Source organism: Apium graveolens, chromosome 5, assembly GCF_009905375.1.
Source record: "Apium graveolens cultivar Ventura chromosome 5, ASM990537v1, whole genome shotgun sequence".
Classification (NCBI taxonomy): Eukaryota; Viridiplantae; Streptophyta; class Magnoliopsida; order Apiales; family Apiaceae; genus Apium; species Apium graveolens.
In genome coordinates, this window is record NC_133651.1 from 169,916,401 (window position 1) to 169,941,690 (window position 25,290).

Here is a 25,290-nt window from a genome sequence, read left to right on the forward strand (position 1 = left end):
TCTTAAGTTCATAAGTCTTGAGCATACCATAAATTTCATCAAGAGTAGTTTCAGTAAGGTCATAGTTGTCTCTTATGGTAGTAGACTTTAAATCCCAATTTTCAGTAAAAGCTAAAAGAAATTTTAGATTTGAATCTTCAAGATCATATTCCTTGTCCACCAGTGACAGATCATTCAAGAGTTTGACAAACCTGTCATATAAGTCAGTTAAAGACTCATCATCTTTTGAGTCAAAGTGCTCATACTCTTGAGCGAGTATAGTCCTCCTGTTCTTCTTGATTGCATCAGTTCCCTAGCATCTTGTCTCCAAAGCACCCCATATCTCCTTTACAGTTTTGCAATTAATTACCCTATTTGACATGACATTATCAATGGCACTATGCAGCAAATGTCTTACCCTTGCATCCTTGGCAATAGATGAGATGTTTTCAGCTGTGTACTCACCTTTCTCCTTTGCCTGTTTAACAGGAAATGAAGAACAAAGAAGCATTACCATTTCCATGCAAGTTAAGAAGATTTTTAAAGATATTGGAATAGAGTAGTGAAGCAGCACGGAGTTTGACTTGATAGTTTTGTTTTATTATCCTGACTTATTACTACTAGCATAAATCCCGTGCGATGCACGGGTTCCCATTAATATTTTAAATTTTTATTTATCCAGTTATATTATATTTTTAAAATATCTATATAAATATATAATGATTATAAATTTATAATAAAAATAATAGAATAACATGTGGTCGTAATTTAGTAGAATAAATAGACTATTTCTGGTAGTTTAACAATTTAGTAGTTTAGCAGATATGTAACACTATTATTTATATGTTTTAATAATAAGATAAGTTGTATTCGTAGTTTAGTAGGACAAGTATACTATATTTAGCAGTAGTTTAATAATTTAGTAGTTTATTATATATATAACACTATTTATCTATTTTGTAATAATCAAAATTAGGGAATTATTGTTGAACCAAAACGTTGAACCAAATTATCTCTATTCCGGCTATTATAATATAGTAATAGTATAGATGTAAAGTTGGTGATACATAAATGGGCATTGATTCAAAAAATTTGAGCCTGTGGTTGTTAATGTTTGAGTTTCGCTGTTGATAGCGAAATGGTTGAAATTTTAGTCTTAGCCTTTTAGGTTGACTGAATAGGACAGTTGCCATTTTTGAATGTTTTGGCTCAAGTGAAGATAATTTCACCATAACTATTCAACTCAAACAAGTACACAAATGTTAAACATCTTTTTTAAGTTGGTTTCATTAAGGTTAGTAAGTGGCCACAATACCATTATTGTGCCATTACAACATTACTATGTCTCAGAATCCTCACCGGAAACAATACTGATAATGTACTCTATCTCTTCAGCTACTTCTTTCATTGAAGGCCTATTCTGTCTGCGTTCATCTAAACAAGCAGCTGCCAAATCTCCAAGTGCCATCATAGTCTCTAGCTCTACCTTCATAGCTCCATTTGTAAGTGCCGGATCAATAACATCCACAAGTCTCTCTTCAAACATTATCTTCTTCATGTAAACAACAAGGTTCACATTTTCTTCTTCTCTGTTGAAATCTATGGCCTTGTTAGAGGTCAGAAGCTCCAATAAGACAACCCCAAAGCTATAAACATCACTCCTATCGGTCAGTTGAAGGTTAAGGTAGTATTCTGGGTCAAGATATCCTAAGGTTCCTTGAGCAGATGTGTAGATATGACTACAACCGCTCTCACTTGTTTCTACCAGCCTAGAAAGCCCAAAATCAGAAACTTTTGCATCTAGCTTCTCATCAAGTAATATGTTGCTTGATTTCACATCACGGTGGTAAATAGGCTGCACGGCAGAGGAGTGGAGATATGAAAGACCTTCTGCAGTTTGGTGAGCAATCGTGAGCCTTTTCTGCCAGCTAAGAGGTTCCAACTTGCGTAGGCGGAATCCATGGAGGTGCTCAAAAAGTGTTCCATTTGATATGTACTCGTAGATTAAGAGTGGCTGCTCAAGCTCAACACAACATCCGAGGAGCCGTACTAGACTTCTGTGGTTGACTTGACAGAGGATTCGAACCTCGTTAAGGACTTGATCCACACCTTTGGTATTCCCAGGCTTTGCACGTTTGACAGCTATGATGGTTCCATCTTCGAAAGTGCCCTTGAAGACTTCACCAAAGCCACCGGTCCCAAGAAGGTTCTCTTTTGAAAAATTGTTTGTTGCTTTTCGTAGATCTTTGTCATTGAAGATCTTTGCGGACTTTCCATTGCTGTTTGCATTCAAGATCTCTTGGCGTTTCTTGACTAAATTTTTTCGTGCTGTGTGCTTCACATGACGAAGACGTTTGTAGACAAGAATGCTGCCTAAGATTAGAAGGAGGACAGAACCGAATGCACCTGCAATTTTTCAGTTGTGAAGGTTTCAAATTCTATCCCGCATCTTTAAGGTCTTCCCCACACCTTTCAAAATTGTTCAAATCTTACAAACTACTTCCTCCCTTTCAAGCAGCTGACTAGTTGCCTTCTTTGTCTCATAATCATTTGCATCATTCATATCAATAATGCTAGATCTTAAATATTATAATAATGATAATAACCGCATTTAATTTACTACAAGATACAAGTATTGAATTCATTAGATTATTTTAGTTCAATGTATCTTTTTTGGTCAAATTCTACTCAATTTGACTAAAAATTAAATCATAGCCAGCTTTTTTTGGGTCGGAAGGAGCATTCTTAACCCTTAGCTCTCCACCTTTAAATTTTCATATTAGATGAGAGTGAGAGGACGCATACCTACAATACCGGGCATTTGGCTTTTATGAATTTTGCAACCCTTTTCATTGCACTCTGCAGAAAGAAAAAGCAACTTATAGTAGATTGGACAAGATGCAATACATAAAAAAAAAATTTAGCACTTGGACGTCATCACAGTATTATGCAGCATGTTTAGACTGGTCGACATTTTCGTAGCATGATTTTTTGGGAAAACTGGAAAAGTACGGTGTGTGTCATATGAGAATATACTAAACACTAAAATTTACTCACTCCGCTCCCTTAATTTTTTAAGTTGGGGGTCGCGAACTAGACACTCACTTTAATGCTCTTGTTAAATGTAATTCCATAATTTTTTTTAACTTTTTTTTTCTAAAAAAGATTTAATGTTCAAATTTTTATATAATAAAGAAAATTTTAAAAATAAATTCCGTAACTATACTTTATAATTGCCTTAAAATATGTGTTAAAGTTTGTCAAAAAAAATATGTGTCAAAGATGTAAAGAAATAAGGGGGACGTAGGTAGTATAAGTTTAGAGTGTTTTGATCGGTGTAATTGTTGTGAATGCAGGAGTTCATCATTATTGAAAAATATTAAAAGTGTTGGCTAATAAAAAAAACCAAAATTATAAAAATTTGTGCTTATTGTGTGCGTATGGTCACACCATAGAAAAAGCCAAAGTTTAATGTATGCAGTATGCATGATAATTGATACAGGAGTAGGCTGTCCTATTATTATCATCATCATTAATAATACGAAATCTGATTAGTGCATAGTAGAGTGGCTTTAGACTCAATGTTACTGGGAGTGCCTAAGTGCGCTAGAAACACAAGTATCATAGTATAAATTCATGTGTCTGAGTGTTGATGGACTACCCTGGATTCGAGCACATACTGTGCTGCCTGCAATTATATATATTATTAAAACTAAATGTATGGCATTCTAGCTTTATAAGTTAAAGACTTGAAGATAATTCGACAGTCTCATATACTTCAGTTGTTCCAGGGTTCATGACTAGGTAAACTGTGCTTAGATATGTTTTCATACTTTATGCTCGAATGTTATGCTACTCTTGAACAAATCAAGTGATGCAGAGATGACCGCGCAAGTTTTCATCATTTGCGGTGAAAATTTATGGTGCAATGAACTTCTGAAGTAAAAGAAAACATTCCTATGATCGTAATTGCGTGTGATAATACTGTGCCAAATTGTATGTTGGTCCATTAGGTACTCCCAAAATACGGGGATGGTGTTCCCCAGTCAATGAGAAATTTGAAGGATATAAGAGAAATATGTTACTCCCTCCTTCCCTTAATATTTTCGAGTTTACCTTTATCACGTTTATTAACCCACATTTTTAATAGTTGATATATTTAATTTCGTATTAATATAAAATATAAAAATTTCACCGTATTAAAATACTTATAAATATAAATCAAACAAGATCACTCGTGACTATATCTACTCTTGCACATCAGGCGTAAATTAATAATTTGTCTCATGTTATGAACAATTCCGACATATGAAACGAGAAAAGTAATAAGGTACTGATTGAGTACTTACTTTTACAACGGCCATAGACTGGGTCCCAGCTACGACCAGCATTACAAAAGCATCTTTTTTGTCCACCAGTCTTCTGGTTTGGTTGGCACTTGGAGTTGGGCAAAATCTGACACTCTGCTGGAGAATTGCAGACGGGTTCTTGCGGTGATGTCCACTCGACCTCAACCCCTGGCTCAGGCCACCTGGCAACTGGTGAAGTTGCGTCCAAATTAACAAAACTCTGGTAAGCCATGCATCCTTGCCCATGAATTCTGATCACATAAGCAGTTTGCGAACCGCCGGTTCGAAAATCGCAACATATGGGCGACCCGGTGCAAGGGGTCGCTAATTTAGTGTAATTTATGTAGGTGTGACAGATGCTAGTTGATGAACAATTTATTGGTGCTTGTAAATGCAACATATTGTCAGTGCAATTCAGTAGTAAGATTGTGTTACTGCTTGTAGTGTTAAATGCCCCCATCGGATCCAGTTGCATTCCCTGGAAGATGAGATCTGTGCTCAAGCATGTATTGGGGATGAGGGGTGGTGGTCGAATAGTCATTGTTTGACCCTTAGGGTTTATAGATGTGATCATATACGATGAGCCATTTAAAGCGTCAAGCCACAATGTGCCTGCAGTGCACCGAACTTTGTGAGCTTGGTTCCCGCAGCTAGGGCTGGTGCTAAGTGGGTAAGGGACCTTGGTTTGGCCGCAATCTCCACACTGGATTGCAGCAGCTGAGTAGGGTGGATATGGTAGCAGAAGTACTATAAGAAGAAGCATAGTTATCTTATGAATGTAGTAGTGATTGTGAAATGTGAATGCAGGTCAATTAGCGAGGCTGGGATATTATTAATACAATGGAATAAATAGAGTTCAATTAGCCAGGCTTTTGCATGCATTTTTTTTTATAAAAGAGCAACATTTTCCGAGGAAGATAGCATATTCAGAAAATTATATAAGTTCTCATTATCTCCAGACATTTTAGGATGCGAATATGATATTTTGTCGGTAACGTGACAGAATGTTGGAAAGAGATCATTAGAAGTTAAAAAGGTACTCAAAGCAAGTCCATAATATTCTAGTTGATTTTTTATAAATGATTAACTCTTAATAATTTAAAAATAATTTTAAATTTTAACTTTAGCAATGATTCTTATCTTCCTTTCTTATTATTATTATATTAATAAATTTGAAAAGATATGGACAAAAAATAGAAAAAAGAGAGAAGTAAAAAGAAGAGAGAGAATTGAATTTTTTATTGTTAAAAATGTTATAAGAGAGAACTAGAAGTTCTTTAAAGATAAAGAATGATGTGCATGTTTTAGTTTTAGTGATTTAAGGAAATATTAAGACACTGTTGTAGTATCATTTTTGGTCAAAATTTTTATAATTGAAATTAAGATCTGGTACAAGGGAGCTGTCCGACTTACTCTTATTTTATAAACAGTACCGAATCATTTCTTTACAAATGATTTGAGTAGGGAGCATAAGAAATATATTAAAAAAATATTACTTTTAGTAAGGTGGTTAGATGAGAGAAATGAAAAATATAATTTAGTGAGAAAAAATATTAAAGTTTGATAAAGTGGTAAGATTAATAAATATTTTATATATAAAATTAGTGTAATGGGAAAAAACAATGAATATGATTAATTTCTATATTAATTAATTTTTACTGCTTCGGTTAACTTTTGAAATTTATAAAATTGAATGTATATAAAAAATATATATAAATGAATGGGAAATGAGAAGTATATTTGAATGTATTTTGCGAAATTGCTGTTGAAACACATTTATCACTAGTTGGCTGTAAAATTTGTAAAGTTTTGTCACACAATTTTACCTTCATTTGTTAGGTTCAGTTTATCTGTGTTAGCTAGGTAAGGTTGTGAAAGGGAGCCGAATTTAGCTTTTAGTTCCGATTTGAGTTTGAGTTTTTTTTGTCATACCTTATATCATATTTATTAATAAAAATAATTATTTTTTTATTTTTCTTTGCTTTTCTTCTCTCTCTTCTTTTTATTTCATGTCTATATTCTTTCAAATTTGTTACTATAATATTAATAAAAAAGGAATATAAGAAACATTATTGAAGTTGAAAAGTAATACGATATCTAATATTTTATAATATTTATAAGAAATTCATTAGCATATTATTAGGCTTCTTAAGACTCAATATTTAATATACGGTGTTAATCCCTAACAATAGTGTGTCAGATAAGTCATATTTAACACACTATTCCATAACAATTAAATCAATATTTTAAGTGTCCATATTTAAGGAATTTTTTTACCACTCCGCCGATATTTTCGGTGAAAGAGAGAAAAACCTTTCCGTGCTATATTAAATAAACCTTATATAACACACGATTGTAAAGAACAAGATCATTTAATATAATATTTAAAAGTCAGTTAGTAAACTGTTTTAGATGCTCGAGCATGTTTGAAAGGGATCTTGAACTGCTATACAGAAAACCAACTATAATAAATATGGCAGCACAGAATTCCGGTCTGGACCTGAAATATGGACCGGACCGGGTTTACCAGTTCAAAATTTAGACCGGTCTGGATATATCTGGTTCGGTCTCCAGTCTTTATAATTGAAAAAATCCGGTTTTCGATCCGGTCCGGTCCGGTCCGGTCGAAGATCTGAAAAAATCTGGTCCAGACCTGAATGGACCTGAATTTATATATATAATTATTTTATTTTTAATTTATGTATTATAAGATCATATATAAATATTAAATATTCACCAATATCGTATTTTATTGATCCAAGTTAATAGATAATAAATTCATATAATAAAATAGATCGATACTACACTTTAAATTACTAAATTTCGTAATTCATTTAATAAAATATTGATATTCATACTCTTAAGATTTTATATTTACTTTTAAAATAATAAAATATGTATTTAGTTTTAAATTTTTATTGACATACCAAATAACAAAATTTTTAATGTATATAAATTTGAAAAAAAATAAAATAAAATTATATAAATAAATTCTTTATATAAATATTAATTAAACCGGTCCAAACCGGTCCGGTCTCGGTCCAATCCGGGTTTTTCCGGTCCGGTCTCAAAACCGGATAGAGCCGATCTGATTATCGGTTCTTAATTCTGAAAAAATCCGATTTTCGGTCCGGTCCAAATCGGTCCGGTCCGGTCCGGTTTTTGACCAATGTGTAGGCCTAATTACGACTTTACAAGTATGATTTAATTTAGACACACGACACATTACTGCGAGTGTTCACAACTTTTTATCAGATCAATCCACACTTTGGGAAACTGTTCATGTAATAATTCCTGTATATGCACCTCTGCTTTTGCATAGATACATCCATACCATCGATAAATCCGTATCAAGTTGCGGCTACAAGATCCAAAGCATCTCAGCATACGAATTTAGTTTCCCGAAAACTAATAATGGGTTTGGTTACGTAAATGAAGTAGAATAAAATAAAATGGCACCTTATAGGTATACAATTCAAATGTCTAAAAATATTTTATAAAGAATTAAAATATAACTCCAATTTAAAATTCAAAACATAACTCTTTAGAGTTTTAAAAAATCAAATTTAAATCCAGTTCTAAATTCAAATTGAAATACAAATTCAAACTCTTTCAAATTTAAACTAAATTTATATATAAATTAAGAGTTCAATACTTTTACCTTTAATTTTTGGTGATTTGTTAAAATAAATGTGAAAATTAAATTAGATTTCTAAGTCACTTAAAATTCCCACTTAGAATTTTTGTATTACACATTCCGGAATCGAGTCGAACAGAGATATTCTTATTAGACGGCTCAATATATTTTTCCGACATTTTTTATTAGACATGAACTTGGGATAGAATTATCAAATCATGATATATTCTTTACATGTGATATAAATATCAAATTATGATATATTTTTTACTAGGTTGGTTTGTCAAATATCTAGGCTAAGACACAAAACCCTAGAATTTTTAAACACCGCCTTTATAAGTAAAAAATGATTGATGTATTTAAAAGTATGTCGAATCTAGATATTTTACTTTCTTATATTATGAATATATTTATTTAATATTTATATTCGATTTATAGTGCATAACTACATGCTGCTAGACAAAAACAATTTTTTTCTGAAATACTAGTAACTCCTTATTTATCCAGATAAAGTTATTTTTAATTTCAAATTTAATTATTCCTCGAACCTCATGGTCCTATTTTATAAGGAATATTATGTTTGAATAGTGTTCAAGTCAAAATTTTATTCTGACTCGTCGATAAAGATAAATGTGCATTATATTCATTCTGAAAGGTTGTTTTAACATTCGAAAAATTCTAAAATATTCTCCGAATATCTTTTAGACTTGAAAGTTGGGATTTTTCATTCGTTATTGACTTATACTATGTAGATTATTTATCGGCCGTTTAAAATTTTTTCAATAGTTCAAGTTGATTTTTTTTCCTAGTTCTTATGATTCTGGGACTATTTTTAGAAGTTCATTAAAATTTCATATTTTTTGGATGATATTTCAATTTTCGTTGAAAAATATATTTTCGGTCGTCGGTAAGCGTACTGTTCGATTTTTATTCATTTCAAGAATGATAAAAACATTCATTGGGTCCCAAAACAACAAATTTAAATTCTCCACAATTGTTTTATTCTAGAAACTCAGCACCTGTACCTGCATTTACTTTTAGAAAGATTGTGCTTAGTTTTTAAGCTAAGTTAACATACTTTTTGGATATAAAAATAAGCCTTTAGCCCTCATTTCTCCAAGCCTCTAAGAGCCAAATATATGCTGGTGAAAGACACTTAGAAACACTATCTCTTCAGTTGCCAAACTTGCAAAAACATTTTTTTGTTCATAACCTCATTTATTTTAAAGATATTCATTTTTATGCTTGTTTTTCACAACTTTTCTTCCTCACAAACACATACCATTCAACACACTACTTAGGAAGCCTCTTTGTGCTTCTTTTGCAGCCTCTTGGTGTGAATTTAAACCCCCAAAAGTCAGTAGTTAAACACCCAAAATCGAGCCTTTGTTTAGTGACTTTTTCGGTGAATATTTTTGTATTTTTTGGCTTCGATCATTACTCGTATCTCTCGTAGTCCATTCTATTATTTGAGGGATTTAAGTCTTTGTAAGGTCAAAACTGATAAGTTAATTACTTTACTTGTAACTTGTATATTTGTGCTTATATTTACTAGATCTATCATATTATAAGGTTTGTTATAAGTTTCATTCCTTTTGGTAGAGAAACCCACTTGTTCTTGAATTTTATTCGTGTAGTGTTTTTTAGGAACCATTGTAGAAATTTTATCCAGAGTAAGAGACTTGGATTCTCACTCTTAAGGGACTTACACTCAAGATAGAAGGCTTGAAGTATTACGGAAAACAAAACTATCATCGAATCTAAATCAGGATATCTTAAATCTTGTTTTGTCGCAAAGTGGTTTAAAACTCAATTTTTAAAGAATCAAAATATAGTTTAAACTTGAGTCTACTTTTTTAGTTTGTCACTTATTCTTAAGAAAGTTTTTTGAACACAAACTTAAATAAAGATAAACCACTTAATCTTGTACAAATAAGACAAGCATCATTCGTCCTAAACCATCAATCTATTCAGCCAAATAGAGCTTGAAGCTTGGTGGATTTGTTCTTAAAATATAATATTTTCACCAAGTGCTTGTTGTACATTTGTAGTCTTGTATATTATTGTACCAACTTATGGTTGAATCTAAGTTGCAAAAGGACTTAAAGATCAAAGACTACACTCGACAAACTGAAACATATTTGACCGGGCATTTTAGTCTAAGTACATCAATTTGTTTCACTTGTTTCTACAGTTTTATAAGTGCAATAAGCTTACTATAATCTTGTGTTACTTAGTCCTTGACTTGATTTTGAATGTATCTTTAAAATGAACTTAAACAATAAAGGATATTATACGTACTCGGCTTTATAATTTGGCCGAACATAGACGCTTCTTGACTTGGTTCTTTTAACTTGAGGAAATCCATTTATCAAGTTCATTTAGCAAGTTATAGTCTTTTATATTTGAGCCCTTAACATTCCTTTGAACTTATAATTTAAAGAGACTCAAACGAGCGAGACTAGCCTACTCGATGTGTTAATTCGAGTTGGTAGTTCATTCAGCCATTCCTTCAACTATAAGGCTGAATATACTACATCCTTGTGCATTCAAGTTTAACTACATGTCTTAAATGTGATTTGTGTGATTTGTCCCTCGTGCGACACATCCTAACAATTTATATATTTTGCGTAGGTGGGAGTCATTGAAAATCTTTCGCCACCAATTTTTATGAAAGGAATCCGTAGTTTTCTTGGTCAAGCTTAAAACGTAATAAAATTTGATTTTTTTTATTCTTAAACAGGTTGTCGTAGTAGCTCGTATTTTTTTCTTTGGAGTGAGGTGATCCTTGTTGTAAGACCCAAGTCTTATGTGTACTAACGGAGAGTTATTCGCCTTTGCACTGTAAGGAAAAGGAAAGACTCAAGACCTAAGACCTAAGATCCAAGACCTATTTAGCTATTTTATTTTGAGGAGCTTATGTGTGTGTAACGCTCCAAGATAAATAGATAGTGGTTCATTGTAAAGACTTCTCCACCTGCTATAAAGGAGTATCTTTATAGTGAAGAATATCTCGAGTCTGGGGAAGAGCTGGGAAAATGGAGTAGGGGTGAGTGGACTCCTAGGTTGAGTTAGCCACCTCGATCCAGGATAAATCGACTGTGTCTATTATCTTCTGTTAGGAATATGTGTATTAGTTTGATGATAAGTTAAACAAAACACTTAAGTAGAAATCTAGTGTTTGTAGCCTCAACGGATAAGACCATTTTGGCTATCCGTTGAAGGTGTAGCTTTACTTAGAAATAAGTTTAGTATTGTAGCATATTTCATTCTCTGTATTTAAGTTGTAATTCTTAGATGTTGTGGGAAATTATCAGTCATGTTGACTACTAGTGGATATGCAAATAGGAGGGCTAATTGTAAATATTTCATGCCTTATAATTTTGTATAAATGAAGTTGTATCAACTGATATTAAAGGCCTTCAACGGATGAGAAACAAAGCTTGAACGGATGTCTCTAAAGCTTCAACGGATAACATCCATCAACGGATGAGTGCTCCAACGGATAAAGCTTCAACTGCTAATGCATCAACGGATAAAGCTTCAACGGATAAAGATTTAACGGATAAAGTATCAACGGATGAAAGCTTCAACGGATGCTTTGTTCAATTAGCAGTTGATAGTGACAATTCATAAGTTGACAGAGGCATATGGGTTGACAGAGACAAACTGGAATGTGGCAGCCTCTAGGAGGAATTAAGAAAATGCAGCATTTCCATTCTAGTGCAAACAAGGAAGTATTCAAAGATTCACAGCTAAACTTAAATTGCATTGGATAGAGAAATGAAGAAGAAACATGTGAAGAATCTTTTAATTGTATTTTACAGTTTTGTCTTCACTTGTAAACTTGGTGTTATATAAACCAAGTAGCAGCTAGTAATTAGAGTGTGAATTTTCCAAAGCTGTTTAGAAAAATCCAGAGAGAAAATCATCTAGTTTGTACTAGGACGCAGCTGTGATTTAATTCTTTGAATCACAGATTTTCTGAAATAACACATCTCTGGTGGAACAACAAATCCACCAGAAAAGTTTTTAAGTCTGTTGTGTTCTTTACATTTGTGTTTGAATATATATCTGTCTGTATTAGCTGAAAGCAATTCACATACACTTGTTCATTAAAACACATAGCCTAGAAACTGCTCAAAACTTGAAAAAGTTTTGAGATTTACATTCAACCCCCCTTCTGTAAATCTCATTGTTAGTTCACTGGGAATAACAATTGGTATCAGAGCAAGCTCTTAACATACAAAGAGTTTAAAGATCTATTCTGCTAACATCATGAGTAAGAAGGATATTGGTGTAAAGATTCCAATCCTAGAAAGAGATAACTATCATCACTGGAAAGTGAAGATACATTTACATCTTCTCTCTCAAGATGAAAGCTATATCAACTACATTGAAAATGGTCCTCACATCCCTCACAAAGTGGCCACAGCTGCTACTGCAATAGTTGCTGTTGGACAGTCTATTCCCAAGCCAAAAGCAGAATGGACTGTTGAAGATATTGAAGAGGTTCACAAGGACAAGAAAGCCATGAACATTCTGTTTAATGGCCTAAATCAAGATATGTTTGACAATGTCATTAACAGCCAAACTGCTAAGGAAATTTGGGATACTGTGCAACTTATCTGTGAAGGTACTGAGCAAGTTAGAGAAAACAAAATGCAGCTTCTCATTCAACAGTATGAATATTTTCATTTTGAAGAAGGAGAATCATTGAATGACACCTTCAACAGATTTCAGAAGCTATTGAATGGATTGAAGCTATATGGCAGAGTGTACCAAGTTAAGGACTCCAATTTAAAATTTCTGAGGTCTCTACCAAAGGAATGGAAGCCTATGACTGTTTCTCTAAGAAATTCTCAAGATTATAAGGACTTCACACTTGAAAGATTATATGGAATTTTGAAGACATATGAACTTGAGATGGAGCAAGATGAGCTGTTGGAAAAGGGAAAGAGAAAAGGAGGATCAGTTGCACTTGTAGCTGACAATGAGAAGATTAAAGCCAGGAATGAGGAAAAGACAATGCCAAGTCTCAAAATTGGCACAAGCAAATCAGAATCAAGCAAGGGAAAGGAGCAAGTAGCTGAGGATGAAGATAATTCCAGTCAAGATGACTCTGATGATGTTGATGAACATCTGGCTTTTCTGTCCAGGAGGTTTGCAAAGATGAAATTCAGGAAAAATACTAAATTCACTAGGTCAAACAAAAATATGGTGGACAAATCTAAGGTCAAATGTTATAACTGTGGCATTAGTGGACACTTTGCCAATCAGTGCAGGAAGCCAACCTCTGATAAGAAGAAATTTGAGCAAGGTGATTACAAAAAGAAGTATTTTGATTTGCTCAAACAAAAGGAAAGAGCTTTTCTGACTCAAGATGATTGGGCAGCAGATGAAGTCAATGAAGATGATGATATGGAATATGTCAACCTAGCCCTGATGGCTAATTCTGATGAAAATGAAACTAGTTCATCAAGTAACCTGGTAATTACTACTGATCTCTCTCAGCTTTCTAAGATTGAATGCAATGAAGCCATAAATGATATGTCCAATGAATTATATCATTTGCGTGTTTCCCTTAAATCACTAGCTAAAGAAAACACAAGAATCAAAGAGAATAATTTATTTTTAAGTGATAGGAATGCTGTGTTAGAGAATCAGGTAATTGAGCTTGAAAAGATTAAAATTAAATGCTTGACTGTTGAAAGTGAACTAGAAGAAGCTGTTAAGAAAGTAGAAATTCTTTCTAAACAGTTAGAAAGTGAGCAAGAGGTAATCAATGCCTGGAAAACATCTAGGGATGTTAGTGCTCAGATTGTCAAGGTTCAGGGAATTGAATCATTCTGTGAGAATGCCTGGAAGAAAAACAAAAAGGAGTTAGAATTAATTGATGGATTGTCAACGGATGTGGAATCAACGGATGATGAAAGTTATCCGTTGAAGGAAGAAAAAGAGCATCCGTTGAAAGCTCATCAATTAAAACAGGCAAGTGATTCTAAAAATAAAAATCTCAATAAGGTTGGTTCAACTTTCAAGAACTTTGTCAAAGAAGGAGCTAGCACATCCAAAGATGCTAGTAAGGTGAATATAGGACACATGACTTTAGATCAGTTGAAAAATAGGCTTAAATTGGTTGAGGATAAAAAGGAAACTAAATGAAAATCTAATAGAAATGGGAAGGTAGGGATTAACAAACACAACAATTACACACCTGACAAATATGCTCCTAGAAAAAGCTGTGTGCATTGTAAAAGTGTTAATCATCTATATGATAACTGCAAATCTATTAAGAATGCTCCCATGCCTTTAACTCCCTCCATGCCTAACATGTCTATGTCACCTCTGCATGCTATGCCTGTTATGTCTCATCAGAATCCTCATGCACATTTTGCAAACATGCCATATGTTAATAATCCTTATTTTACTGCATTCAGTATGCCTCAGATGCCATACAACATGCCTATGTGGAATAATATGTTTGCACAATCCATGCCTTATCAAATTCAATCAAATGTGCTAAATGATTCTGTGACTAACCCTACACTTCAACCAACTACATCTGAGACCAAGGTTGACCCAAAGTTACCTAAGTCAAAAGATGCAGGAGGAATAAAGTCTAGGAAAAAGACTAACAAGGCTGGACCCAAAGAAACTTGGGTACTAAAATCAACTTGATTGATTTTGTTGTGTACAGGGAAAAAGAAGGAATCTATGGTACTTGGATAGTGGTTGTTCAAAACACATGACATGAGATTTCACCCTGCTCACAGAGTTCAAGGAGAGAGCTGGCCCTAGCATAACCTTTGGAGATGACAGCAAAGGGTTCACTATGGGATATGGCTTGATTTCAAAAGAAAATGTCATCATTGATGAAGTTGCATTAGTTGATGGTCTCAAACATAATCTATTGAGCATCAGTCAACTATGTGACAGAGGGAATACTGTTTCCTTCAATTCTGAAGCCCGTGTTGTCACAAGTAAGAAGGATAACAAAGTGGTTCTAACTGGAGTTAGAAAAGGGAATATATCTCAGTATTGTCATGAAATCTGTGCATGTTGTGTTTGATGATAAAAAGATTGATGGACTGACAGATGAGGGACATCATGAAGGACTCAAATTTGACAACATTGAGATATATTGTGATGATAGTGAAGATGAGAATGATGGAGAAGGCACCTCGAAAAGAATTCAAAATCTGCCTTTGGATAATGCACAGAATGCTGCATCCGTTGAAAGTCATTATTCAGCTTCCGTTGATAGAAGCAATGCAGCATCCGTTGAAAGACAAAGTGCATCATACATTGAAGTTCATAATGAAGCATCCGTTGATCACAGTCTGTCAACGGATAATCATTTCACTTCATCAGTTGATAGAACTCCCAATTCCTTTCAAAGGATCAGCAACTCAGGGGGAGTTTCAACTAATCAACATTCTATCTCACATCATGACAATACTGAGGCAACCTCATCTAGAGCTAATCTACCACCTCAAAGGAAATGGACCAAGAATCACCCTTTTGAACTAATCATTGGTGATGCTACATCTAAAGTGCAAACTAGAAGGGCTACTCAAGATGAATGTCTGTATAGTAGTTTTCTATCACAGGAGGAACCTAAGAGAGTGGAAGAAGCTCTATTGGATCCAGATTGGATTTTAGCAATACAAGAGGAGCTAAACCAATTTGAAAGGAACAAAGTATGGAAGCTGGTACCCAAGCCAAATAACAAGAGTTCTATTGACACAAAATGGGTATTCAGAAACAAGATGGATGAAAATGGCATTGTCATAAGGAATAAAGCCAAAGGCTATTCTCAATAAGAGGGAATAGATTTTGATGAGACATTTGCTCCAGTTGCCAGACTTGAAGCCATTAGAATCTTTCTAGCCTATGCAGCCCATGCCAATTTCAAGGTCTATCAAATGGATGTCAAGAGTGCATTTCTGAATGGGGAATTGGAGGAAGAAGTTTATGTAAGCCAACCTCCAGGATTTGAAGATCCAAATTTTCCAGACTATGTGTATTATCTGTTGAAAGCACTCTATGGACTAAAGCAAGCACCTAGAGCCTGGTATGAGACTTTGTCAAAATTTCTTCTAGATAATCACTTCACAAGAGGTACTGTTGACAAAACTCTTTTCTTTAGAAATGTTAATGGCTCTACAATACTTGTTCAAATTTATGTAGATGATATTATATTTGGATCTACAGATGATAAGCTTTGTAAAAAGTTTGCTAAGTTAATGCAAAGTAAATATGAAATGAGCATGATGGGAGAACTAACTTATTTTCTTGGTTTACAAGTGAAACAAGTTAGTGGTGGAATTTTCATTAGTCAAACTAAATATATTTATGATCTTTTAAAGAAGTTTGACTTAATGGATTGTTCATCTGCAAAAACTCCCATGGCCACTGCCACCAAGCTTGAATTAAACAAGGCTGAAAAGTCTGTAGACATTTCAAGTTATAGTGGCATGGTTGGTTCACTTTTATATTTAACTGCTAGTAGACCTGATATAATGTTTTCTACATGTCTCTGTGCTAGATTTCAAGCTGACCCTAAAGAGTCTCACTTAGTGGCTATTAAAAGGATTTTCAGATATCTCAAAGGGACTCCAAATCTAGGAATTTGGTACCCTAGAGAGTCTGGTTTTGATCTAATTAGATACTCAGATGCAGATTATGCAGGTTGCAAAAGAGACAGGAAAAGCACAACTGGCACCTGTCAATTTCTAGGGAATAAGCTTGTGTCATGGTTCAGCAAGAAGCAAAATTCTGTTTCAACATCAACAGCTGAAGCTGAGTACATTACTGCTGGTAGTTGCTGTGCACAGATATTGTGGATGAGGAATCAACTATTTGATTATGGACTAACTGTTGACAAAATTCCTATATTCTGTGACAACACAAGTGCCATTGCCATTACTGAAAATCCAGTGCAGCACTCAAGAACCAAGCACATTGACATCAAGTACCACTTTATAAGGGAACATGTGATGAAAGGTACAATGGAACTTCATTTTGTTCCAAGTGAAAAGCAGATTACAGACATATTTACCAAGCCACTTGATGAATCAACATTCACAAGATTAGTAAGTGAGCTAGGTATGCTTAATTATTCATAAATTCATGTCCTCATTAATCTGCTTTGAAGCCTGAAATGAATTTGTGGCAAGAACAAAATTGGCTTTAAGTAAAGATTATTCTATCAATGGATATTCCCTATCCGTTGAAAGCCAAAATTGTTCTATCAACAGATGTTCATCATCCGTTGAAAGACAAATACATTTCTGGTAATTTTATCCTTCAACGGATAAAACAGTGTTAACCTTCAACGGATAACTATTTACCTCATTCGTTGAAGTGTCACATCAGTTACTTTAAGTGAGTCACAGCCGTTGATTTGTTTACTTAACCGTTGATACATATATACCCTGTTGTATGTATTTGTATTAAAGGCAGTTTTCATAATTTCTACAATTTTCTTTATTTTCAAACGGTTGTAATTTATTTAAAAGTATCATTTAATCATTTTATTTACGTTTTAATTCGAGAAAGTATAAAAGCCCATTGAATTCTTATTTTCACTTTACGCTTTCTTGCAATTTTTACTCTCTTTCTCTCCCAAAACTCTCAATCTTTTCTCTGCAACCTCTACTCACAAAAATGGCACCAGTAGTCAAGATTATGTCTCAATCTGGCTTTGTTTATGAAAAGAACAATTTCGTAGCCTTAGTGGAAAAGAATGAAGCCCATTCAGATTATCACAAGATGATGGACTTCATCAAGAACTGCAAACAAAGCTATGCAATGCTGGAAGCCCCAACTATCTATTGTGAGGTAATTGAGGAGATTTGGACAACTACAGAGTTCAACTCCACAGATATGACCATTGCTTTCTCTCTCAAAGGTAAGGATTATTGTATTAACTGTGATGATATACAGTCATGCTTTAAGTTACCTGAGAATAATGCCATGACACCACACACTGATAATGATGTATCTGCTATGTTAGATTCCATAGGCTATTCTTTTGATTCTGCTAGTTTAAGGAGCATTAGAAGAAAGGGCCTTAAGAAAGAATGGAGTTTTCTTGGAGATGCCTTTATCAAGGTTTTCTCTGGGAAGATTAGTAATTTTGATGCCATAACTTCATCTCTTGTTAATATGCTCTATATGCTAGTTTCTGATAGGTACTTTAATTTTAGCAACTATGTCATGCTAGAATTAGGTTCCAGGTTAGGTAACAAAGCTAATAGACCTCATAACATCTACTATGCTAGATTCTTTATGTTATTGGCTAACCATGTTGCTGAAGGTTTGGTCATAACTAATGAGACTACTAAACTCAAATGCTGGGCACAAGAGAAAATGGTCCTTGCAGACCTTTTGAGAATTAACCTCAATAGCCAGGTGCCATTGGTATATTTACCAATAATGAATGCACCTCAGGTAAGTGAGGTAAACACTTCTGCAACTCCTACATCTTCCTTCCCCATTGTTTCTTTGTCTTCTAGTGTGGCAATGGAATCTGTGTCTCTGTCCCAATAGATTGCTACCAAAGCCACCAAACCTAAAATTCCAAAACACAAGTCAAAGAAAACCACCTCTGTTGTTTCTCAAAAGACAACAGTTGTAACAACTACCAAAAACCCTGAAGGGAGTGCACAGTGTGTGAGTGGTGAGGGGAGGGGTGAACATCAAGAAACCCCCCAGGATAAGGTAGGAGAGGTGAGTGGTACCCTAGCCAGCCAAGCCACAATTTCTCAAAAGACTGTGGTGGTCCAAAAGGAGTCAAACACATCCTTAGTTGCATCCTCCCAAAAGGATGCAACTATTGAAAATAGTCCCAACCAGGGACACATAACAAAAGAGGGAGGGACACTGAAGCCACACATTCACCTGTCAAAGCTTTTTCAAGTAGAAAGAAGGCTAAAACCCTAGTTTCCACACAGGGGGCACACACTGCACAGATACATCCACCTGTATCTTTGCCTTCTCAAATTCAGCTTGATGTGGCTCCAGCAAATGTGGAGTCACAACCCCATTCTCTCATAATAGACACACAACAATCACCAAATTCTCCATCACCATCTCTGGATGTGGATATGATATTCACATCAATTCCTGATTCTCCCTCTTTAAAACTCAGGGAGGAGCCCCACTCAAATCCTGGTGATCATCATCTGTTAGATGACTTGTTGGATCATCAGCCAATTCTTTCAGACTTAGTTGAAGAATCTGTGTCACCTCACTTAAAATCAATTCACACAGATTCAACAATTATGTCACTTTCAATATCTACATCTTTTCCTTCTTCAACGGATATCTCTCATCCGTTGACAAGTGGTTGTTATTCGACGGATAAGCTTAACAGCAGTTATCCGTTGATATCAACAGTTTCCACTTCAATGGATACTCCCTATCCATTGATGGTCTCTACACATATAACTGATTCAATTCCAAGTGTAGAAGACATGGTTACTGTACAATCACTTCTAGGATTGAGGGAAGGGAGTGATAATTTGAGTGAGAGGCTGGGTTGCTCCCAGGCAAAAGGAGAGGTTGAGAGTCAAAATATGCATGCTATTTCTTTCAGCATGGCAAAAGTAAGTGAGGGGAGTGCCACCTTAGTAGGTGAGGGTGAGGGTGTGAGGGTGTGTGTGAGCCAGGGGGAGCCCCTGATGCAAGAACATAGAGAAAATGAGAGAAAAGCAGGTACAAAAGCTATAAGGGTGGATCCAGCCATTTCCAGTGAGTCAATGATTGTGGATGATGCTGAAAAGGGAAGACAATTTCAGCAACATTACAAAGCTGAAATTGATAACATTTCCTTGGATGCTGACACTTTTACTCATTCTATTTCAGCCTATCAACTGTTGGCTGCTCAGGGCAATATGGAGGCAGAGCAGACTTTGAACATAGTGCACACTTCGGAATCTCTTCAAAGAGATAAAGCTGCTATTAATAAGATGCCTTCTTAAGCTGGTGAGCCATCTGAAGAATTTGAAGTAAATTCTAATTATGATGACTCCAATTCTTTGGATGGGAGCATGAACTTAGGGGGAGATGAAGGCCCAAGTTCTGTTCCAGATTTACCTGAATGGGCATGGACAAAGAAATCTACACCAGGACAGTTTGGTGTAGCTTTGGTCAAGCAAGTAATGGCTATTCAAAAGGCCCTTCAGGAGACTACAGATGCTGGGACAAAGGCTATTCTTCAAGCTCATCTAGACTCTCTGCATCTCTTGCAGTTGCAGCATATCAGACAGAATTTAAGTGTGGATGAACTCAAAAAGGATATTGCTGATCTGAAATCCTACAATTCTGAGAAGTTGGATTCAGTTATGCCTTATGGTACAATGCAAGATTTGTTGCTGAGATTGAGGAGAGAATCTGATGCTGACAAGAGGCTGGCCAAGTTGGAAACAAGAGTTCAAGTCATTGAAGTCTCTGTGGTCACCATTCTTCAAAATCAACAATCTCAGACAAATCTACTATTGCAGCTGGAAAAAGCACAAGGCTTGACCCCTATCCTTGATGATAACAAAAAGGGGGAGAATAAAAGGGAAGGGGAAGGAGAGCCATCAACAACAGTTCAAATATCTAAAGTGCTAGTTCCTGCCATCACCACTTCTCCAACTCTTCAAATCAAAGGAAAGCTTGATGGAATTGATCTAATCCAGATAGCAGTAGCTGAGATGAAAGTCAAAGAGCAAAGGAAGAAAATTGATGAAAGGATGCAACAAATCTTTGGTTCTACAACTTCTAAATCACAATCTGTGAAGCATATCACAAAGGTGGAGCCAATCATTATGGAGCTCAAGCCAGTAAGGAGGAATAAGGTTGGAGAGACTTCTTCCAAGAATCTGAAACCTATGGTTCACAAGCCCAACAACAGATCCAATAAGGACTCTACAAAGAACCCTCTAAGCCTTGCTCAGTTGAAAGAAGTGGACTTTCCTCTTCCAAAGCCTGATGAAGACAAGATTTTGGGTGGTAATATCATGAAGCACAAGGAGACCAATGATGTGGTTGAAAGGATGAACATGGCCATTATCTTTAGAGAGGGAAAGAGTATATGTGTGATACAAGGACATCCCAAATTCTCAATAGCCAAGAGGGAAGAAATCAGAAGGTTGAATGAAGAAGCTAAAAAGCTAAAGGCTGACAAAAGAGCACAAGAAAAGCTTGAAAAACAGCTAAAGTCAAGTCAAGCTGAAAAAAGAAAGAAATTAAAGACAAGAGTGAAGATGTAGGTATGGGGGACATGATTAGTGATGATGTGAAAGAAAGAATTAAGGAAAGAAAGGAATGGCAGAAAAGGAACAGAAAGAAGGCCAATGCAAAAAGGAAGATGGTAGATGAAACTGAAGAAACCCAATCAAAATCCAAACCACTACCTTCTATTCTTGAACCCATTGTGCCTAACCCCTTCATAAACATCCATGGTGAAAGAATCACTCCTAAGGAGGAACCAATTGATTGGGACACCATCAAATTGCCCACCTTCTTAACCACTTCTCCACCATCAAAGAAACAGAAAAGGAAAATCAAATCAACACCTCCTCTAACCTCAATCAAATTCACTCAGAAGCCTAAGCCTAAGCCACAAGACTCAAAGGATGATTATGTTCACATTTGTGACATAAATGAATTTTCAGACATTGAACTCTATCTGGATGAGCTGGAGGAAGTAAGAGGAATAGATGCCTACAGACAGCTTCCAGAAAGACTAGTGTTCAAATATAAAGGAAGTGGGGAAATGACTTGGCCTCTCTACAGGATTCTGAATGAAGGCTATTCTACCTTGGTTAGAGTCTACTCATCCATAAAAAGGGATTCCGGCTTTACCAGGACTGCCAAAACTGAGATTCTCAACAAGATTGCCAGCATAAGGAAAACTTGGTGGGAGCCCAATGCCTTGCCTAGAACATTACTCATCCAAGAGAGATGAATTACAATTCATAAATCACCTCATTGGTTGATGGAGTTCAGAGACAATAAAGGAGTCAGAAGGATTTTCAGACTTGAAGATCAGCTCAAGATTGCCAGTAATGAAACTCTCAAGGATATGCAATCTAAGTTGGACATCAATGAAGAAGATGAAGCTGAATTCTACAGACAACTCCAAATAGAGGAGAATGACAGGAGGCTAGGGAAGAAAACAAGGGATCAAAGAAAAAGAAATTAATCTGCTCAGGCTAAAGGAGCACCCTTGGAAACAATGTAATTCTTCAATTCTATCTTAGTATACACACTTTTGCAGCACTTTTGAATTTCTACTTTATTTCAGTTCATATATTTGTTAAGTGTTTTGTTATCATCAAGTTAAACCCAAATTAATGCCTACAGTTCTAGTAGACATAAATAGAGGGAGATTGTTAGGAATATGTGTATTAGTTTGATGATAAGTTAAACAAAATACTTAAGTAGAAATCTAGTGTTTGTAGCCTCAACGGATAAGACCATTTTGGCTATCCGTTGAAGGAGTAGCTTTACTTAGAAATAAGTTTAGTATTGTAGCACATTTCATTCTCTGTATTTAAGTTGTAATTCTTAGATGTTGTGGGAAATTATCAGTCATGTTGACTACTAGTGGATATGCAAATAGGAGGGCTAATTGTAAATATTTCATGCCTTGTAATTTTGTATAAATGAAGTTGTATCAACTGATATTAAAGGCCTTCAACGGATGAGAAATAAAGCTTCAACGGATGTCTCTAAAGCTTCAACGGATAACATTCATCAACGGATGAGTGCTCCAACGGATAAAGCTTCAACTGCTAATGCATCAACGGATAAAGCTTCAACAGATAAAGATTCAACGGATAAAGCATCAACGGATGAAAGCTTCAACGGATGCTTTGTTCAATTAGCAGTTGATAGTGACAATTCATAAGCTGACAGAGGCACATGGGTTGACAGAGACAAACTGGAATGTGGCAGCCTCTAGGAGGAATCAAGAAAATGCAGCATTTCCATTCTAGTGCAAACAAGGAAGTATTCAAAGATTCACAGCTAAACTTAAATTGCATTGGATAGAGAAATGAAGAAGAAACATGTGAAGAATCTTTTAATTGTATTTTACAGTTTTTTCTTCACTTGTAAACTTGGTGTTATATTAACCAAGTAGCAGCTAGTAATTAGAGTGTGAATTTTCCAGAGCTGTTTAGAAAAATCCAGAGAGAAAATCATCTAGCTTGTACTAGGACGCAGCTGTGATTTAATTCTTTGAATCACAGATTTTCTGAAATAACACATCTCTGGTGGAACAACAAATCCACCAGAAAAGTTTTTAAGTCTGTTGTGTTCTTTACATTTGTGTTTGAATATATATCTGTCTACATTAGCTGAAAGCAATTCACACACACTTGTTCATTAAAACACATAGCCTAGAAACTGCTCAAAACTTGAAAAAGTTTTGAGATTTACATTTAACCCCCCTTCTGTAAATCTCATTGTTAGTTCACTGGGAATAACATCTTCTTTTCGTATCTTTATATTACACATTTAACTTACTTGAACATAAGAAGTTAAACGTAAAGAGGAGAATTTTTTTTTTGAAAAATCCAAGTTCTAAATTTTAAAAAGATTATATGATATATAACCCCCCCTTCTAGCTTATTAAATCCTTACACATGACCTATCAATTGGTATCAGAGCAGTGCTTTTAACCGTATAATCTCGATAGTTTACCGAATTGAGAAATACAATAAAAAGTAGATCATGTCGACTTTATCAACTATTTAAAAGTTGATAAGTAAAATTGTATAAAGGACGACTATGAATGGCGCACTTGAGTACGATTGGGTGCGAGGAATGACTTTTGAGTTCTCGACAACCTATATTTGATGGCACAAACATTACTACTTGGAAAACATGATTTAGAATATACGCTAGATCCCAATGAGTAAAAGTTTGGATGCATTAGAGGATGACGTTCTATTACCTAGAAAAATCGTAGACGAAGAACTTGTCAAGACAAAAGTAAATGAATATAGCCTCGAAGAAGAAAATCAAATAAATATAGCCGCAAAAGAGGAAATAATCTTGACTAGTGCACTCGAAGAAAAAGAATAAAAACATGTTAATAATTACAAGTCCGCACAAGAAATATGGAACAAATTGTACATTACTTACGAGGCTACAAAAGATATTAAAGAATCCCGAATGGATACTTTAATTCGAGAGTACAAAAATTTTAAACTCCTCGAAAGAGAGACTATAATCAATATGAAAACGAGATTCACTCGTATTATTGATGAAATTTTACAACTCGAAAAATGTTATACTACGAACGAGAAAAATTGTAGAATTTTAAAAGTTTTACCTCCTAGTTGGAAAGTTAAAGTTATCACAATCAATGAAACGAATAACTTAAATTCATAATCAACCGATAGCTTATTCAGAAAGCTTTGTGCATACAAGGAAGATAATGTTCTGGAGAAAGTCATTCCAAAAATAAAAAATATGGCTCTAAATGCTATACTGATCGATGAAGATGAAAACGATGATGAGTTGAACAGATAGTTGTAAAATCTTGGTGGATAAGAGATTGCACTACTTTCAAGATAACTTCATCGAGTCTTGCAAAGTAAAGCTCAAAGGTACGTAAAAGGCTTCCTAAATTGAGTAATCAACAACGAGTATTCAACTCGAAAGGAAGACCTAATTACAGAAATAATAATCTCCATCCTTCGAATATTAACTAAGGCCAAGGTATGCAACAAGCAAGTAACGCTTATAAAAATAATAATTTGAATTATTTGAACAATTATGTTGCACCTAAGCTGAATGAGCCATCAATTAAAGAAACACATGACTTGTCCTTCGAATGTAAACAACCTGGTCACTTTAAATGGGAATGTCCAAAACTAGCTAAAGGCCGAAGCCTTGTTGCCGAAATTGGATGGGATTTAGGTGAAGAAGAAGAATCCCATAAACAAAGTGAGCTGATTGTTAATTTGTGTTTGATGGCCATTGGTGATGAAAAAGAACCAACAAAAATTTCTTCCATAATTCAAGAGGTAATCCCTAATTCTCTAAATGATTGGCTGCTTGTAGTTATGATAATCTTGATTTAAACTTGTCAAATGTTGATCACACCAACTTAAATTTCTTGGAACTTTTGACGCTTGTGAAAAGAATGAAAACTATACATTACGACATTAATCAACGATTTATCATGATTAATTCTGAAAAGAATAAAATTGAAGGAACTAAATGTTTATCTACAAAAAGAGGTCACTCATTTGGCCGATACTAAAGTCAAATACATAGAGTATTACGATTTTCTTTCTTCCCAAAATGAACGCT

The 25,290-nt window shown here is 34.8% G+C and overlaps 2 protein-coding genes across 2 annotated transcripts; both read right to left on the reverse strand.

Annotated features, from left to right (window-relative positions):
• Positions 1 to 1,267: 1,267 nt before the first annotated feature.
• On the reverse strand, positions 1,268 to 2,599 carry LOC141724620 (wall-associated receptor kinase-like 20). The gene is given in 1 exon segment (XM_074526830.1): positions 1,268 to 2,599. A coding segment is annotated over 1 exon segment (1,110 nt). The 5' UTR covers positions 2,429 to 2,599; the 3' UTR covers positions 1,268 to 1,318.
• Positions 2,600 to 2,699: 100 nt separating this feature from the next.
• Positions 2,700 to 5,091, reverse strand: LOC141660469 (wall-associated receptor kinase-like 20). Its single transcript, XM_074467456.1, has 2 exons — positions 4,329 to 5,091; positions 2,700 to 2,838 (listed from the first exon to the last, which is right to left on the reverse strand). Exons 1-2 carry the CDS (start codon positions 5,089 to 5,091, stop codon positions 2,759 to 2,761), a joined length of 843 nt encoding a protein of 280 aa, XP_074323557.1. The 3' UTR covers positions 2,700 to 2,758.
• Positions 5,092 to 25,290: the final 20,199 nt, after the last annotated feature.

What these genes read in the sequence shown, in the direction of transcription:
- LOC141660469 (XM_074467456.1), bottom strand. Translation starts at nt 5,091, where the DNA reads ATGCTTCTTCTTATAGTACTTCTGCTACCATATCCACCCTACTCAGCT. An exon ending in AGTCTATGGCCGTTGTAAAA is followed by an intron (nt 2,839 to 4,328) that starts GTAAGTACTCAA and finishes TTCTTTCTGCAG; the next exon opens with AGTGCAATGAAAAGGGTTGC.